Source organism: Suillus plorans, assembly GCF_016647745.1.
Source record: "Suillus plorans strain S12 chromosome Unknown HD556scaffold_124, whole genome shotgun sequence".
NCBI lineage: Eukaryota > Fungi > Basidiomycota > Agaricomycetes > Boletales > Suillaceae > Suillus > Suillus plorans.
The window spans coordinates 1-18,844 of NW_024537508.1; the positions used below are offsets into that span (position 1 = coordinate 1).

General features: G+C 48.6%; 6 protein-coding genes across 6 annotated transcripts; 3 read left to right on the forward strand and 3 right to left on the reverse strand.

Moving 5' to 3' along the window:
* HD556DRAFT_1531799 (uncharacterized protein) lies at positions 1-2,761 on the forward strand (the record flags this gene model as incomplete). Its single annotated transcript, XM_041309509.1, has 4 exons — positions 1-235; positions 289-464; positions 1,131-1,540; positions 1,593-2,761. The coding sequence occupies exons 1-4, from the start codon at positions 131-133 to the stop codon at positions 2,756-2,758; spliced, it is 1,857 nt and encodes a 618-aa protein (XP_041152399.1). The 5' UTR covers positions 1-130.
* A 3,116-nt stretch (positions 2,762-5,877) lies between these two features.
* On the reverse strand, positions 5,878-6,587 carry HD556DRAFT_1215573 (uncharacterized protein; the record flags this gene model as incomplete). Its single annotated transcript, XM_041296673.1, has 3 exons — positions 5,878-6,114; positions 6,167-6,337; positions 6,393-6,587. Coding segments are annotated over 3 exons (603 nt in total), but the record flags the coding sequence as incomplete, so codon positions are not given.
* A 1,063-nt stretch (positions 6,588-7,650) lies between these two features.
* Positions 7,651-10,414, forward strand: HD556DRAFT_1435299 (uncharacterized protein; the record flags this gene model as incomplete). The annotated part of the gene is made up of 10 exons (XM_041305413.1): positions 7,651-7,768; positions 7,823-8,003; positions 8,058-8,223; positions 8,279-8,427; positions 8,479-8,873; positions 8,921-9,106; positions 9,164-9,302; positions 9,359-10,020; positions 10,074-10,321; positions 10,364-10,414. 10 exons carry the CDS (start codon positions 7,651-7,653, stop codon positions 10,412-10,414), a joined length of 2,295 nt encoding a protein of 764 aa, XP_041152401.1.
* An 875-nt stretch (positions 10,415-11,289) lies between these two features.
* HD556DRAFT_1451231 (uncharacterized protein) lies at positions 11,290-11,662 on the reverse strand (the record flags this gene model as incomplete). Its single annotated transcript, XM_041307915.1, has 2 exons — positions 11,290-11,442; positions 11,495-11,662. 2 exons carry the CDS (start codon positions 11,660-11,662, stop codon positions 11,290-11,292), a joined length of 321 nt encoding a protein of 106 aa, XP_041152402.1.
* Positions 11,663-12,170: 508 nt separating this feature from the next.
* On the forward strand, positions 12,171-14,591 carry HD556DRAFT_1314653 (uncharacterized protein; the record flags this gene model as incomplete). The annotated part of the gene is made up of 9 exons (XM_041300976.1): positions 12,171-12,384; positions 12,432-12,539; positions 12,570-12,868; positions 12,922-12,996; positions 13,036-13,269; positions 13,322-13,583; positions 13,636-14,387; positions 14,447-14,485; positions 14,550-14,591. 9 exons carry the CDS (start codon positions 12,171-12,173, stop codon positions 14,589-14,591), a joined length of 2,025 nt encoding a protein of 674 aa, XP_041152403.1.
* Positions 14,592-15,247: 656 nt separating this feature from the next.
* Positions 15,248-18,302, reverse strand: HD556DRAFT_173318 (glycosyltransferase family 57 protein). The gene is made up of 9 exons (XM_041309799.1): positions 18,001-18,302; positions 17,548-17,951; positions 17,337-17,499; positions 17,108-17,282; positions 16,955-17,039; positions 16,738-16,900; positions 16,116-16,685; positions 15,927-16,056; positions 15,248-15,871 (listed from the first exon to the last, which is right to left on the reverse strand). Exons 1-9 carry the CDS (start codon positions 18,180-18,182, stop codon positions 15,488-15,490), a joined length of 2,256 nt encoding a protein of 751 aa, XP_041152404.1. The 5' UTR covers positions 18,183-18,302; the 3' UTR covers positions 15,248-15,487.
* Between the last annotated feature and the right edge of the window lie 542 nt (positions 18,303-18,844).

Here is an 18,844-nt window from a genome sequence, read left to right on the forward strand (position 1 = left end):
GATGAAGTTTGGCTTTCCGATGGGCTTGGATTCATGGTAGGAAAGGACAGGTATAAAATGCATCTGGCAGAGGCTGCTGACATGGTGGAAAAATCAAGCTGCAACAACCACCGGGCAGTAAATCAAGCTAATGCTGCTCGGCACAAGCTGGAGTCCACCGTATCGGGGGAGTTGCCTGTGCCAGACACGGTTGCTTTGTCCCTCACTCCATGGTGGATTTTCAGAAAGGCGAAAGGCAAGCCACATCCACCATTCCTCATTCACGAGTTAACCATGGGTCACTTGCAGACAAATGAACATGGACTACGCCCTTTGCGAGGCTTCCCGGCACAACATGGAAGGCATCACCAGGCTGTCACCTTCTATGATATTAATTGTCAATACAACAAACACTTTCGGGTTCGGGTGGATCGAAGTCGATTTCTAGACATGGCACCACAACTAACCATCATTCCCGGAATTGGGTTGTGTTACAATAACATGTAACCGAGAACCCCTCCTACGGAGGTCATCATGACCTTAGCCCCTATCCCACCATATGCACCGTCTTGGAAGACTTACCGACTCAACGGAGACTCGTAGAGATGCCTAGAATGGCCTGGATGCCGTTAGATGACCTAGACCAGCCTAGGCAACATCTGGACGGACCTTGATGATCCTCGACCCGGATCATGAGGAAGCTCTGCCTCATGGTCAGAAGAAGCCGCATGCCTCGCATGCGCAGTTAGACTCAAAGGCATGCTACGCCTTGAGGACAGATAAGAGAGGCATGGTAAGCCTCATGTATAGATAATCGACCACATGGCATCAGATAAGATGCCCTTGTATAGACACACTTACAGCTACCTACCGAACGTAGTATTGGTCTGTGCACACGGACGACAGTATATAGAGCAGACAGAATCATGTATATTCCCTACTTGATTCTACTAGGTTTTCATCAGAACTTCCTCTGTGTGATCATCCCAATCACTCAGTCTAAGCCGCACCTTAAGGAAAGCCGACGCTACCTTAAGTGGAACCCCCGAACCTCTCATTCGAGAGAAGATCCCCGTCTCTCCAATAGCGAGCCCGCTATCAGATTAGGCAATCCGCCTAGGGAGAGCTCGAACTATCCTAGTCCGTAACAGGTTGTGGCACATTCATGGCCATCAGGACAGCTGCTATGTCCGATATGCTTCTAACTTTATTGAAGGCATTGGTCGGATCGATGGAGAGATCATGGAGACGCTATGGGCACGGCTCAATCTGATTTCCCCTGCTGCTCGGGGAATGTCATCTCCCCACCGAAAGGAATGCCTTGATTATCAGATGAATGACTCCAATTTCTGCAAGATGATTCGCATGAAAAGGACTCTATGCCGGAAATACAAGCTGGCGAGGAATGGCATCTCGGAAAGTGGAAAGGCATTCGACAGACTCGATGAAGCAGCACCCTCACATTTGAAGACAGAATGGTTAGCCAGGGAGAGGATAGCTCAGTCAAGCAGATTGAATGATCCTGCGGCGATGGATGAATATGAGATCAATATAAAAAAGGGTACGTTGAGTTCCATTGTCTCCATTGAGGTCGGAATTAATATTGCACTCAGCACCAAGCAAAAAGGAGATCGAGCTTAGATTATTAGAGGAGGGTAACGCCCGCAATGCAGCACCCTCTCGCAGATCTGTGGCGACGTGGATATCAACAGGGTTAGCAATTGAAGAGGCTCAGATTGCATTGCTCATCGAGGTCCGAAGGATCGGAAGAAGATCCACTGAGACACAGAGATTAGACATTGCCCGTCAACGCGATCGGCTCCAAGGCCAGATAGATGGATTTGCTCGGTCTGCTCTAACACATCTCGGGGAGGGATTTGATGCAGATGATGAACCTGAGGACTTGAACGTAGACATTCTAGATGATCTCGATGATGACCCGGCGGATTTCACAGAGACATCTCATACATGGACAAACTCTCCCGAGCTCACTGTAATCCCGTTGCCATCAAACCTGGGTGTTGATAGATGCAGACGATGCATGGCAGAGGATCTGATTCCCCTGGAGATGTCTCTTCGTGAAGGGCAGGCCAATGATGCCCTTCACAATCTCCGCATTTACCTTTGCAACAAGGCCATCCTGTTCCGAACAACCGTTCGGCAGGCCAAATCCCAGGCCCTGAAAACTCGAGCTTGGTCCCAGGTGACGTCGGTGCAGCAGGCAGTCTCCCTCCATGCCAGCATATATACAAAGACCAGGAAGCAAATGATGAAACTTGAGCCGGGGCAAGACCAGCTTCAGAAATACAAACCCCTGCTTCGCGAGCAACTCAAAATCAGCACTGCAGTGGGCGACCCAAATGCCCGAGGTCAACGAAATGAATCTTTGGCTTGGTTTTGGTCTGTGAAGTCGACCTCGGGGGTCCTGATCAATCGTGGAATGAGGAATGTGAGTTCCTGCTTGCATGTCATATCCCACGGTTACCTGACTGGACCCATGCCAAGTTACCGAGTCCATTGGCTGCGGGCAAAGGCACTACGAGATCGATGGAGGGAAGAAATGATATTGGTCAAATTGGAGATGGATTGGACATGTAAGTTCTTTTTGTGGAAAGCAACCCAATGGGGCGACCACATGCAGGAATCATTGGAGAAACGCCTTCCGGGTCACGGATGCTATGCCGGAAGGCAATCGCGAATGTATTCATTGCTCGCACAGGATGCGCAGGCAGCTTTTCAAGACCTACAAAACGTGTTGATAGAGGCTGGAGATGAATGAACATTGTTTTTCTCATGAAGTCCCTTTTTCCACATACATATTGAGGCCCGGGAATGTCTGGGTCAGCCCATGTCGGAGTTTGAATTTCGTATCCATCCATCAGTGATTCTTATCTTCACATCTTCACCATCTTTCACTTGCATTGCCAGCGCCATAGTCCTGTATTAGCCATGCCTGCAACTCCTGCATCCACTTCTGGCACTCTGAATGCTGGAAGCCATTACCGACCCCTGAAGCTGAGCCTTGGGAACTATTTCCTGCACATTGGCAATGGCTGGATCGCGGGTCCGTGCATGCATCTCTCAATATCAGACGGAAGCTGCCAACAATGGTCTATCTTCTGACCGGATAAAGTATTTTAAAGCCGGGCTGCAATGGGAGATGAATGTATGTTACCACTGCCCTGATGACTTTGTTGGTCAATGCTAAGAATTTGAGCAGACTTTTGTCACACCACTCCTGCAGTACTCAGCTTCACAGAATATCGTGTCGGTTCTTCCGGTCCCTGTCGCTTATATCCTTAAGTTGTATCCCATGCTAACCTGGAACACGGTTCCGGACGACGTCTTTTCATTCCACCTCCTTTCATTTGATGATGAGGCAATTGCAGGACATCCGTCCTGGATTGTGTTTGCATATACATGTCCATGGTGGATGGGAAACACCACAATCCCGGATCAACCATGGCAGTGGGATGAAATAATGGCTTCCTGCGTCTCTCACTACCAGTATTGGGCGGTAAGATGTTAGCTGAATTGCCTTGATTGATGACTTATCTGTTCTAGCTTAATGTTGAGGATGATGCTTTGGTTCTTCCAGAGAAGTTGAGAAACACTTCGACTCCACCACTTATGGGACTGAGGTGGATTAAAGAACGCATGGAAGCATTGATGGAGGAGCAAGATGAGGGCATCAAAGCCAAGATGGCAGAGGTGAAGATGTACACTGACATGTTAGAGAAATTGAGGAAAGGCAAAGGAGTGTAGTCCCATTCAGTGTTCATTGTATACAAGATGTAAAATATTCTATGCATTCAAAAATCTTGCACCCGAGTCCCGGAAGCCCAGGTCCCGAGTCCCGAATTTCGGAGTTCAGGGTTCGGTGACCCGGAGCTCGGCAACTGTGTTGGGTGTCAGGGTATCCGGAGCATTGGAGATAGCATGTGTCAGTATTTTGCGTTTCATGGTTCATGTTTGGCTGACACATGCGATCTCCAATGCTCCGGATACCCTGACACCCAACACAGTTGCCGAGCTCCGGGTCACCGAACCCCGAACTCCGAAATTCGGGACTCGGGACCTGGGTTTCGGGACTCAGGACTCGGAGCTCGTGACCTGGGACTCGACAGTGTTCTGAATACCGAGTCCCTGACGCCCGATTCTATAATCACGAAAGATTCCATAATCACGAAAGATGAACCATGAAACGCAGAATACTGACACATGCTATCTCCAATGCTCCGGATACCCTGACACCCAACACAGTTGCCGAGCTCCGGGTCACCGAGTCCCGAAGCCCGAGTCCCGAGTCCCGAATTTCGGAGTTCGGGGTTCGGTGACCCGGACCTTGGCAACTGTGTTGGGTGTCAGGGTATCCGGAGCATTGGAGATAGCATGTGTCAGTATTTTGCGTTTCATGGTTCATGTTTGGCTGACACATGCGATCTCCAATGTTCCGGATACCCTGACACCCAACACAGTTGCCGAGCTCCGGGTCACCGAACCCCGAACTCCGAAATTCGGGACTCGGGACCTGGGTTTCGGGACTCGGGACTCGGAGCTCGTGACCTGGGACTCGACAGTGTTCTGAATACCGAGTCCCTGACGCCCGATTCTATAATCACGAAAGATTCCATAATCACGAAAGATGAACCATGAAACGCAGAATACTGACACATGCTATCTCCAATGCTCCGGATACCCTGACACCCAACACAGTTGCCAAGCTCCGGGTCACCGAACCCCGAACTCCGAAATTCGGGACTCGGGACTCGGGCTTCGGGACTCGGTGACCCGGAGCTCGGCAACTGTGTTGGGTGTCAGGGTATCCGGAGCATTGGAGATAGCATGTGTCAGTATTCTGCGTTTCATGGTTCATCTTTCGTGATTATGGAATCTTTCGTGATTATAGAATCGGGCGTCAGGGACTCGGTATTTAGAACACTGTCGAGTCCCAGGTCACGAGCTCCGAGTCCCAAGTCCCGAAACCCAGGTCCCGAGTCCCGAATTTCGGAGTTCGGGGTTCGGCAACCCGGAGCTCGGCAACTGTGTTGGGTGTCAGGGTATCCGGAACATTGGAGATCGCATGTGTCAGCCAAACATGAACCATGAAATGCAAAATACTGACACATGCTATCTCCAATGCTCCGGATACCCTGACACCCAACACAGTTGCCGAGCTCCGGGTCGCCGAACCCCGAACTCCGAAATTCGGGACTCGGGACCTGGGCTTCCGGGACTCGGTATTCAGAACAGTGTCGAGTCCCGAGTTCACAATGTCGGGGTTCAGGGTTTTGTCAAATGTGTACGGCAATAACAAATGTTAATTTGAGCATATTGATACATCTTCCCCCAGTCTCAAATATCAAGTGCTGAGGTCCGGGTGTCGGGACTCAGTACCCCGGCACTCGGGACTCCCATATGTCAAGTCCCGAGTTCCGATTATCGAATACCGAGGCTCGCATCCAAATTATTCAGTCCCATATATCACTTCGCAAATGCTCACAATTGAGTATTGAGGTCCAGATAACTATTGGTACATGGTATTCATTTGTTGGAATGTATATAGGTCACAATGCATGCTCTTTGTTTGATCTTTCACACACTGTATGGACCATCCACACTAGCCCATCCACATGATGGAACACCAGCGTAAATGTGAACAGAATCCCTCATATACCATGCCCAAGCAATCCGATCCCCTTCCACATCATAAACTCCATGTCTCACAATCCTTCCGGAAAACGCAATCATACAGCCGGAATTGTACTTGAACTCCAGCTGAAGGCTTGGCATTGTCATCCGAGCATTAGAATAGTTCCCCACGGTGGTGAGAATGTCGAAGCATTCAGCAATGGACAAATGGTCTCGATGATTTGGGGTTTCCCGATTGGAAATGATGGAGAGGGTGTTAAACACCGATGCCCAGTACTGCAGGGCCTCCGGCATCTGTGGCAGATCCTTGCTTACTGCTATATGTCCTAGGTTTGACAAGGTTCGCAACCCTGCCCAGTACTGCTCAGGATGCATGACTCTGAGTGCCGCGGACGCGATGGCTGCTGGCCTTGAAATGGCTTTGAGGATATTCTCGCAGGAAGGTCCCTTCAATGATGCAGATACCTCCGGATCGGACATATTCTTTGGGATTGGTGAGTATGACTGCCGGAATCACCATCTCATCAGATCCTACCTCGTGTCCCTGTTGAAACCATGCCGGAGATAAATTGATGCATCCGGGAGTTGCCCCAACATCTTCCGAGCCCCGGTTGAACCACTTTTGATTAGTTCGCCAATTGCCATCAGCCCTTACACTTTTTTCGAGGCTTGGAGCGAGCAAATTGGTGGCTTCCCTGATTTCCTTCTGTAGGTTCCATTTGATATTCAATATCCATTGAGTAACAATGTATATTACACACCTGGGTGGTGTCGGTCAGGGCGTCTGGGAGGTACCATGCGATGATGGCACCGGATGCATCGAGAATTGTGGCAGGTTCGTCGACCAACCTTTTGCCTTCATGGCCAGGAGGACACCTCTCAAGCAACCTAGCCTCTCTCTGTTCATTATGCCCGGTGTCCTTCGGGGAGATCAATTTGCTATATCTTGCAATATCCACCTGCATCTGAACTGTCATGCAGGAATTTGAATGATAAAACGAATTTTCCGAATCTGCAGGAAGACCCACTGGGATTTTTATATGCCTTTATGAGTACATCAGCCAAGCGATCGCACGCCATCACCAGATCAGTGTCTAGGTTGGGGGAAGGTATGACTGGGCCTCCTCCAGTCTTCTCTGCCTTGAATTTCTGTTCGGTATATTCCCCTGCTTCATAAGTCACAGTCAGGGCCCAAGTGCGCCAGATGTTTATACTATCAGGAGTGGAAGGGGAAGAACCGTTCATGCTGGATGTTAATCTTGGGAAATCAGACACTGAATGCTGAATGTCCGGACTTTGGTGTTAAAGGGGGTGGAGATAGAGAGGATCAGATAAGGGAGCCTGAGATAATTTTGGCTGTCAAAGATGTATTATTATCCATTGCTCAATGAAATACTACCTGATTGGAAGTGTGCTGGTCACATCAGATATTCATTTGTCGACTCCCGGGTCCCGGAACTCGGAAGTCGGTACGGTTGACCCAAATTTGGGTGGTCGGAACTTGGCTTCTTGTAGGGAAACACAAGCCTCGCACCCCGGATTCCAAATTCTGCAAGACAACCTGTGCACCATCAAAGGCCATGTCAGGAGATCACCTGCTGCTCCGGGAACTTGGTAACTTTGATTTATTACCTCCTCTGATTTGGTTGATGTACAACTACCTCAGCTCCATCATGTCTACAATTATGATACACATGGGCCCACCCATCTATATTTTATACCACCCTTGGCCCACCCGTCTAATACAACATCCCATACAACACCCTCGGCCCACCCGTCTAATTAATATGCGTCTGGGCCCACCCGTCTAATACAATATTTTATAATACCCTCGGCCCACCCGTCTAATTTAATATGTGTCTGGGCCCACCCGTGAATGTGATAACAAGTACCTACCCATCTATCTCATACACATCTACCTTAATACACCCATCTGCATAATATCCAACTACCTCGGCCCACCCGTCTACCTAATATTCATGTACATCGGCCCACTCATCTACTCTATATATTCCCTGCATGGGCCCACCCGTCTCCATCGGGAATAATTTGCCTCCCGGCCCATCCGTCATAGTCGAGGATATTTTTATCATGGGCCCATGGTCCGCTGGCCCGTATCATACGGGATATTATGCATGTCCGTTCCCTCGTATTATACGGAGATAGGTCACTGTAATATGTGGTTATTCAGCGTTCATGAGGATAGTACATGAGTGGCGTCACCTTCGACAACTCAGGCGTAGTGGCCGAGGTCACGACCCTGGTGGCGTCGCAGAAACAAAAGCTGGCGAACTTGCGGTAGTTTGTCCAGCATGCCCCCATGCGGGCAAGAATTTACCCCAAGGTTGGGAGAATTCACCTCCAGCAACGAGGCAAGTTTAAAGTTGATTGTTTGATGAGAATGTCTTGCTCACCCTGGTTGACAGATGGTTGTACGCACTCTTCGTCGCTATAGATGCGAATTTCCGTCTCAAGCGGAAGGCTGTCTCCTCCGACCGAGTGGATCCTGGTTTAAATACAGGATGGGCCTATTTTGTGGAGGAGCGTGCATACAAGAGCTACCTATCTGAGCGAGCCAATGAACGACAAGAGGTGTGTATGTAGTCTGGACTGTTGAGGGCCAACATACTTAATGTTTCCTTACTAGCGCAGTACCTGTGTTAGTCATAACGCAGTTAATATGGCTGACACGAAATCTTCGCGAGGCTTGGCAGCTACTGGTATAGGTACCATCGATTGCGCTCGACACGAATTCAAATTGCCAAATGGGGTAGGCAATCTACAAAAAGGCGAAAGGTATGTTTTCTGCTACTTTTTTCACATTCAGCCAGCTGACAGTGTTACAAGGTATTTAAATATGGATTATATCGTTTTTTCGGCCCTTGTCGGATTCACAGTGACCGTGCTAAATATCTCATATGATATAGCCTGTCAATGGTCAAAAAACCTATGGAACAGAATGGAACACATGCCGGCTCGGCTCCATATACCTCGTGACGATGTGCTGGTTCGATATTTCATACCGAAGTTTCATATCGCAGCCCATATCGCAGCCTGTCAGCTCACATTTTCCTGGAACTTTACCAAGTGGGTAGGTAGGACTGACGGTGAAGCACCAGAACGAGGTTGGGCAAGTGCCAACCGTGTCACATCTAGCACGAAGGAAATGGGGCCAGGAACTCGACGTGACACCTTAGACGATCACTTCGGTGATTGGAATTGGAAAAAGACGACGACACTTGGTGGGTTTTCATTGTCGAGTATTATGTTTCTCTCACTGATACTTCAGACTCTCAAGGCCGTACATTGAAGCGCAAGATGGAAAACACCATAAAGTGGGAACGGGAACATCGTGTTGCCTTGTACGATTTGGAAGGAACAATTCAGCCTGCGCTTCTGGACGAGTGGGGAACAGAAGTCGAGATGTGGGAGGAGGACAACACTCGCCCAAATCCGTTCGAAAGCAAGCTTGCTCGTACGTCACTGCCCACACATTCTATGAATTTGCGCTGATGATCTGCTGTATGTGTAGCTATTACGCAGGCCGCAGTAAGGTCACAGCTTGCAGAATTGGAAGCACAAGAGCTGCGGGAAGGGATCAACCACTCTCTCGACGACAATGTCTCACCTAGCGTCCTCATTAGTGGTGGGATTGAATTAGAAGACTTGCAGTATGTGACGTCTCTCTTTCAACATGTGTCGAGTCATTGTTCAAATCTTATGACAGACAACGGCTCAAACGCGACATTTCAGACCTCTCGCTTCATCCCACAGAAAATCAAAGAGAGGCCATCATTCATAGAACTAATGCACTACAGAGACGCATCGATTCCTGGACCCGCTATCAACAACTCTATATGCCTATTGTCTCCACGCTGCGCTCATCAACGAATCCAAGTCCAGGTTCCCCCCAAACACTTAAGCCACAGGATTTTCCACTCTATCTACCATCAGCTCTCCTCAATCATCTCGACTGCAATCACCGTTTAATGAAGCACGAATGGAAACTTCGGCAGGCACAAGCTCACGATGCCCTCAACGAGCTCCGCTCCCACCTTCGTCTATGTTCGCACATTTACAAATTCAAAGACAAGAACTTACGGGGCCAAGCAGCTTCTACCCGTGCACAAAATCTGATTGCACGCGTTAAAGCAAAGAAAGATGCGGCAGTAGCGAGATACAGGTGCGCTCGTCAAGCGATAGAATCACTAAGCTGTCGGTTGGATGAGATGGGCTGGGAGGCAACACTTCGACCCCTCAGACACGAGGACATTCGGCCTATGGGCAATTTCACAGGTGATCGCACTCAAGGCACTGGGACAATCTCGTGGATCTGGCTGACGACAGATGTCGACACCAGTCCATCCGAGAATGAAAGTGTTCAAGATTGTGAGTGTTTCTGGTTGATGCTATCGACAGCTGACTCAGATTGCTTTATGTAGGTGTTCGTATCGAATGGTGCAAGGCACGCGCACGCGCAGCTCGATGGTCCGAGGAAGTAGAGTTGCTGGCTGAAGAAATGAGACGAGTACTGGCCTTTCTGGAATGGCAAGGTTCCTGGTGGCATCAGCGCACAATGCTGCGCTCATCGGAGAAGACTACCGAGCAAGAGGGCTTGCAGGCATATGCCTACCGTCAAGCTGCACTCCGTTCTGCAATGCGGACCTCATTCCAAGCTCGTTGGAGCTTTGTTTCTCATCTCAGTTCTATGAGTTCTACGCCGGCTTCTGAGGATGACAGTGGTCCTTCAATTGACGCACCTCCTGCGGTCATGGAGTTTTGATTTGAACAATACATAGTGTTTGTAGTGTAGCAGCACTCTCAGGCACCACAATACACATTTTTGCATCCAGGCTTGATCGCAGATTGATCACAGATGCTCGATCTCAGCAAGAGAAGCAAGGCTCAATCGATTAATCTTAGACGGCTCGATCGTAGATTGCTCGATCAAATCTCAGGGCACAACATGAGCACAACTTGAGTAGAACACAGTACTATACTCGGACATGGCCAATGGATTGCACTAGGGCCATCGGGAACCTATAGTCTACTGTACAGCGATGTATCACACCACTTGTAGCTCTCCATAATACATGTATCACGAATGTCTTATGGTTGTAGGTAGTGATACATTAATCCTACAGGTACAGGTGATGAAATGGCAGGTCTTGATGCTCCTGAAGGAGCGGCAATTCTTCATCTTCTTCAATACTGTCAGAGAGCGGCATCTGGGGTAGTGTTTTGATGGAAGCGGCAAATATATGAAGCAATCCTAAATACACTGTCCAAGCTGATTTGTGATTGACGACAGGACGTCCCAAACGTTCGTAACATATCTGAAGAGTGTCTCCAAGGTCACTGGGCACGAGATCGAACACAGGGTGTTGTTACAGTCACGTGTTGCCTCTTTACACCTTGTCCGTCTATGCCCTACTTTTTCACATCATCTTTACAACGGCCTTCCTTTCTTGTACGATGTATACTTCTCACGATTAGCCTGGTCCGTGCGCACATATTGGTCTATTTAAGCACGTGTATTACTACTAGTTTCTGCACTTTAATCTTACTAGGTTTTACCTGAACTATCCTTCGCTTAAGACCTCCAATCTTAAGTCGTCTGATACTTGATTCTTAGACAAAGCACTCCTTTGTCTAAGTCTACGAAGAGTCCCCTTTTCTGGAGACTACGAATCTCAACGATCGTAACTCTGTCGAGTTGTCGTTGTTAAGAACTATCCTAGTTCGTAACAGGTGTCCAGGTTTGATGTACATTGCTCGAACATGATCCACAGCGGCCTTCTCTACCTTGATCTATTGATGAGGTAAGGTCAGCTCCCTAAGACGAAGATTAGATGGTACGCACCTTGAAGTCGAGGGCACCAAAGTCTTCAGCGGACCGATAAATAAGTTCTGGGACTCCATGTGGCAGTACCTTGTTGCGATCACGCCTTTTGGCAGTGTGGTTGATCCGGTCCTGGTAAGAATCTAATTCACGCTGCAACCACGGGATGAATACCCATCGGAATATCATTCTGAAGAGATATTAATCAGTGCGACAGATTGAAAGAACTTGAATCATGTACACTTGAAATGCCACTGCGAATGCCAACTCAAACTCTAACATCAATACCACTGCGAACACCAACTCAAACTCTAACACGAGTCACAACTGCACGTACTGCCAAGCACCGTCATATGAGCACTGACAGCATGCCAGGTCTCGTAAATTTGTATATACAATGTACTATAACTGATCTCTCTGCAGCTCTCTGCTGCGCAACTTCCGGTGAACGATGTTCCAGATCTTTGGTATGTATATACAATGCACATAACTGACTACTGATCTCTCTGCAGCGCAACTCTCTGCGCATCATCATTATTTGTCTCACTCTCTGCAGTGCAACTTCCAATGTCGGATATTTGTGTTTTATTGTACATATGATGCAGAGCTAAATTAAGTGGCTCATGGTGCATTTAAGCAACCTGGACATTGCGCTCTGAGCTTCAGTTTCCTCCTTCAACTACTATTCTTTGTGACTATGTCTAACTACGAGCTTGTGTCTCAATACACCGAGGATGCCTTTGCAAAAGAGGACCGGTTGTGCCAGCGTCCTGCATGTGGCACCAATATTGCCAAGGGTGACCCTTGCTTCTATGTGGCCACCATAGAGCACGGCAAACCAGGGCGCTATGTCTGTGGTCCTTGCCATGAACACTATCAGAAGAAGGCAGCAACATCTGTGCGACCTGCTGGTAAGTCAAGTTCTGGCACAAGGTCTATAACTAACAAGCATTTCTAGTTCGCCCTACTCCAGGCTCTGCCAGTGGTGGTAGTTCTGGCTTCGCTGGTCGAGGCCCTCCAGATCCACATGTCATTCGGCAGTCAGTGAACGCAGGCCAAAGAAAACGTAAGTCGTCATATCCATTACCTGGTGTAGCTGGACTGATTTTCCAAGTGTCGGTCAATCCACTGCCAGTGATTCCTTTGTCCCATGGACGGTCCAAGTTTTCTGCAGGGCCTGATATTAGTGTTCCGTCTTTGTGGCAGCCATCATCGCAGCAAACTCTGCATAGTTCCACCGGATATACGCCACACCATGCCCACTATGGCTCGGAGCGTGATCGTTGGGCAAAACTATCCTATGCTCCTCCTCCATCTCAAATGATCTTGCTCAAAATTTCAGCTGTTCATGAGGGAGGTAGCCGGAAGAAGGGTGGGCGTGGTACACCTTTTGGGGTATGTGTTCAACTACTTTATCACAATGCAACCACTAATGCCGCAACATACAGAGTATTTGTGAAGGAAAAAAAGATATAGACGCTCAAATTGACGCCCCAGGACTCATCAAAATCACCCTTGATACCGTTTGTCCGAGGATTCAATCATTCTGTCCTACCTTTCAGTGGCGGGATGAAGAATTCGTCGTCCGAGACTCACAATGGGTGGATCTATCGGGTCATCATGCACACGAGCCATATTTTTACTCACAATGCGTTCAAGCTGGACGTAAAGGCTTAAAATCGCCGATATTCAAGACAAAACAGTTTGCACTCATGGTCGTCGTACCTGAGAGCCAGTGGCGCAAATACGAAGAATGGACGGAGCGAGTCGAAGAATGGACTCAGCAAGCTGAAGAGGTAATGCTACTACTTTTTCCCATGCTTCTAGGCTGACTTGGTACTCTTGTAGGACGAGGCTACTCGCCAAGCTCCAATGGCTACTACCGCTATCTCCAAAGCCTCTGTTGATGTCTTCCAGGGTGAAGACAACCTTGCCACTGGGGTACCGCTTCCCTCAAAGAGGACCCATGTCCGTACAGCCAGCAGCCTGAGTTCCACATCACCGCCACTAAAGAAAGCGGCTTCCACGAATATCTTTCGGTCACCCGATCGTAATGAGTTGAAAGAAGCCCTCCGATCTGGCGGAACAGCAAATGTAGATGCACAGAGTGGTGAGTTTCAAGTCTTGAGTATCTTGTTTGTTGCGCTAATGTCCCTTCAAAGTGTATGACCTGCAGAATGAAAATGTTCAGCTGTACTGGATCACTACTCGCCCGATGTCTCAAATCCTGGAAAACAACAAATATCAGTCGTTCACATTGCATACTGCAGAATCGGTGACTGGGCAACTGACAGTCGACACGTCCTCTGCCAATCTCATCGGCCAAGGTGGATTCAAGAGTGCCCATCCTGGGTGGTTAACACTCGCATCACACATTCCTACAACCAGACTAGGTTCAATCCCGCATCAGAAAGTCGTAGTAGTCAAGAGACCTTTCATTAAGATATTTCCTCCAAGTGGACCATCGGCAGGCACGTACAAAGTTGGATGCTACGCTGTGGCCAATGAATTGTCCAAGCAGTTCAAGGAAGCCAATGTCCTGTACTGGGCAAATTCATTGTTAGATCTTACCTACGCCTTCGTTAACCGTTGTGTCGCGGCCTCGTCAGCCCCCCCTCCTTTTGAGATTCCACGTCTTTGTTTCGTTCATGCTGGACTCGCACTGTCCTTCCTACCTGGCCAGATGATCGTTACTAAACTGGGTGCTAAACCATGCTCCATCCGCACTGCATTTCTGTTAGAGGAGCTCATTCCAGGTGGGCCAGACGCCTTTGTGAAATTCATTCACAACACGGACTGCAATCCGCTCCTTGATCCTGACGAGGATGGGTACAGTACAGCGCTTTTCCTAGCATTTACTCAACACGTTCAGTATGAGAAGACGGGGGATTGGCATACATCTCCGACTATCAGGGTGCGTAGAAGTTACTTATGTTTGTTTTGTCGGCTGACATGGTGTACTACCACAGGTAGCACAGAGTTGCTGACAGACCCGCAAATATTGACGCACCCGTATGTACCCCAGCTGTGACCTTACCTCCAAACATTCACATTCATTCCAGGTCCGTTTCTGAAGGCAACGATCTTTTCGGTGATGGAAATATCGAAGATGTGGTGAGCCAGTTTGAGAAGAAACATGTGTGCAACCACTACTGTGAATGGTCCGGTTTCGAGTTGGAGGCATATGGAAGGCAAGCTTGATATATATTGAACTCGCCGTATCTTAATGTCGTCACACCTGATGTTATGTTTTGTTACATTTGTACTATTGTCATTGAATTTTTCTTGGTCCAATAATCTCTCGCAAACTGCCGCTTGTGATTCGCAGTGGCAGGTGTCCCATAGAAGCGTATGCCTTATATGGTGCGTCGGGAGAAGCATGCACACGAAAAATTGAGCGCGGTTGTCTCAGGTCTGGCTTTCCATAGTTTCGTTCATTTGCTGCAGCCTGCTTCGCGAGCATCTACATAGTACAGATATAAATGGGGAGCAAGATCTGTTTTACGATCCCGCGACAGAATCATTAATGGCATAGGCCAGCGGCCCAGGGACGACTACAACAGAGGTAATAGAGTCCGGTAGTTAGTTAGTGTGTTCCGATGCATCACTGACGCATTGAAAAGTGTACCAACAAGTATAGTTGATACACAACCTATCAATCATAATTAGCAGACCCGATGCATCAGACCTACAGGGACTAGTGTATCTTCGAAGTATTTGAATACAATCGCAAGAATCTCGTCGGGAAGCCCAGAGGTGAGAACTAGACCATCCCTGCCAGAGCGAAGGACACGCATGGACGGAGCAAGTGCAGAAAGGCCTCCGCCGATGTGAGTGCGAAGCTGCACTGCCTGCACAACGTGCGTGTCACTGTGTACAACCTAATGAGAGAAGCATCTGAATTGAGCCGCTGAGTGTGAGGACGAGAAGTCCCCCTCTCCTTGAAATCCAGGTGGATATGCGCCATCATATATATTCCTTTAAATAAAAACAAACGAAGCCAAATCCCAACGCTCAATGCTCCCGATCACCACCTGCACTCGTCACAAGCGCTCGTCTCCTAGCATCAGCCTGTCCACGCCCGCGCCCACTTGCATACCCAAGACTCGTCGCACGCACCCCCATCTCTCCACGCATCGGACTCTGCCCGAACGTTGCGCTCGACGAGGTTGTGCTGATTGCAGACACAGTTGAAGAAGGCTCTTTTTCGCGTTTTCCAGGCAGTCCGCTTATAGCCCAGCTCACTTCCACTGAACGCTTGATGCTCCAAAGCCAGATAAGTCCAAAGATCGGGGTACATATTAGGACGTTGAGGACTGGGAAGAGGTCGGGATAGCGTGCAGGAGGCGTCACTGCAAGCTCGAGCAGGTGGAGGATTATTATTACTGTATGTACCACCTGTGATTAGATGTCATCAACTGTGATAGAACCATGAAAAAGAAGCACTTCGTACGGAAGATAAGAGTCCCACAAAATGCCCATAGCGTAGTTTGAATGGATTATACCCAATCAACCGGTTCCAGAGAATAAGCATTGCAAGGTACTGAAGTCCCAATCCATCTTTTTTGAGCAAGGGCCACATGCTACAAGTGAACAGCATCCCAATTAGCGGCGCGAACATGCAAAATCGCACACTACTTACCTGAAGACACCAACGTTGTTGCCTAAAGCTCCCCACAAGAATACATCGTCAGTGAGTGCGGCGCCCGACAGCAGGAGTGTGAGAGGTAGGAGGGGAATAAGAATAGTCTTCTCGTGCACCTGGAAGGAGAAAAGGAAGAACGACATGGAACAGGTTAGGAGTGCATAGGGTAATAGCGGCAGGATTGGCGTTGGTGATGACGGTGATGCGGGTGCCATCGAAGGAGATACGTCCACTGAGTGGTTTTGAGCGCCCTTCCGCAACCGAGTCTTGTAACCACCGAAAATGAGCGCAGCCACAGCAGGTAAGAATCCAAGAGCGGTAAGGCCAGTAGATGCTTTGATCAGAATACCTTCTCTGCTAGCAAATATTCGCTTCCACTTCACCAACACGTTGGTAAAGCACCAAAAGTTGGCAACCTTGTCTTCGAAGAGACCACGTCCAAACGGGAAGATGCGAATGATAGGCGCAGCAATAGTGGAGAGAGGAGAGAAGGGTGGAAGGAAGGGTGCGAACATGATGACGAAGGCTAGTGTTGTCGTCAGCGCTAGACGCAGAAACAGGCGAGTACTGGAGAATATTTAGTGCGTTAAAAGCAGTCCTGCAGCTGCGACAGACTTACCCATGGACGGGGCCTAGATAAATGCATTTTCCAATCAGGTAAGAGCCGACCGCAGGTGCGTAGTAAAGAGCCATCTGTTTGAAACCCAAACTCAAGACGAAGAAGATAGCTCCCAAAAGATCATGTCCGGCTGCGAAGGCGTTAATCGCAAGTAGCGTCAAACCTGAGAGAAAATGCTAGTGAGAATCAGAAATACTACCAATAAAGAGTGACTTACCTAACATGACGGAGTTATATTGGAAATGACCAAAGTCGATCAACAGAAGTGCTGGATGGAACAGTAATGTGAGCAGCGCAGCGTGCTACTCGCGACACGAGGATACCACCATAAACATCTGGAGCTGTTATGACAATAGATTGACGAACGTACTCGTTTCCTACATGATCGCGTGCCCTGCCATGCGCATACAAAGGTGTACAATGCTGGAATATAAAGTAGGAGATCAAAGATGACCACAGTGGCTCGCATGAATAGCTTGCTTCCTCCGGTCTCTAAGCCGCGAGATGCCTGTAGCGTGAACCACGAAGGTTCGATTAAAGACCCACTGAGACGCAAGATAAATAGAGATAGTATAACGAATTCTACTTGACAGACTTACATTCTTCCACATAGCCATGAAACATATGCAGTCAGAGGAGGATAGTCAAGGCCCCAGTACTGCAAGTCATAAGTGTACCACTCCCTAACGGGGAGGTGTACAGTAAGCTCCATCCAATGTCGCTGGGCTTCATAATCGCCGAAGATAGGTGGCGTATTGTGGCCTATGCGGCGACTTGAGATTAAAGTATGCGCACAATGATTATGCGCACCAGAATATGTTCCGAATCCGATGCACCATTTAACCAAGGTAGATGCAACGATAGCTGAAGGAACGACCCAGTTTTTCATATTATTCCGATGCATCCACCTCACAAACCGCCTTCCAGCTCCAATAGTTCCCTGATCATCCTCAAGTATCCTCGCATCAGCCGTGGATGATGGGCCAACGGCGGTTCTTTCGTGTTCCATAAGAGCGGTGAAGCTAAGTCGATTGGCCATCCTGTTATTTGGGAAGACAGAGCCGACTGAAGACGCGGAAACGGGAGAGACACCTCTGTTGAGCCATTCATCTCCCGACGACGTGTCAACCCTAAGCCAATGAAGACTCTGTGACGTTTGCAGGAGATGTCGGCGAGGAATGGGGGAAATAATTTCCGAGTGGTCAGTGTCGGAGCTGGGGGACATACATAAGCACTATTCAAGCTTGGAAGGATGATATGTACCCAACGCTCTTCATGCTTGCATTAGAACCACGATTGCGGAGGGTGGACCTAGGTCGTATATGCTTGGACGATGCACTTTTGAAGTGAGAAAGTGAATTCAACGAAGCCGTACGATCCCGCGTGTGACGTTGGCGGCGTTCAACTGGCAGTTCACTGGGCATAACATCAGATGCTTCGTCCATGCTGGCTCAGCAGGGCTTGCTGAGCACGTTGCAGCCGACAGTGCTCTCGCCACGTATAAGTCAGTCACGGTACTGTAAAGCGTGTACGGGCAAATAGCCGGCGGCTCCGAACTATGCCGGTTTCTGAACAACCGCGATACGTAACTCCAACAGCTTCTCTCAAATTCTGCCCTCGATCTGTACACATTCAAAACAACCTTATTCACGATGCTTGAAAGACTGCGCCAGCACTTTACTTTTAAGTTGCACCCATGACCGCAGTCCGCAGGTGACAACTCGCAATTGTAGCCCAGCAGCAAATATCGATGCATCGATATCATTCACTCGAGAAGGGCACCGCGATGGTAATCGATCCGACAGTCGGCGAAGGAGTAAATTGCACTCTCACAGCTTTTAGGAAGTGCAGCAGGAATCCTGAATCCTGTCTTCTTAAGATCCTTTGGGATGCGATAGATTAGGATGTACCGTGACGACCACAGTGCACACGCTGTAATGTCAAAACCGTCAAGGTAAATTCCTATCCATCTATATCTCTATATCATCTATAGTTTAAATGCAAGTGTAACTGACGATATTAATTTAAGGAGCGTTACAGCCAATACCAGGTAATGTGCACAAATGCCGCCGGTGGACTCAAAAGTATCCTTCCAGTTCCCGGTATC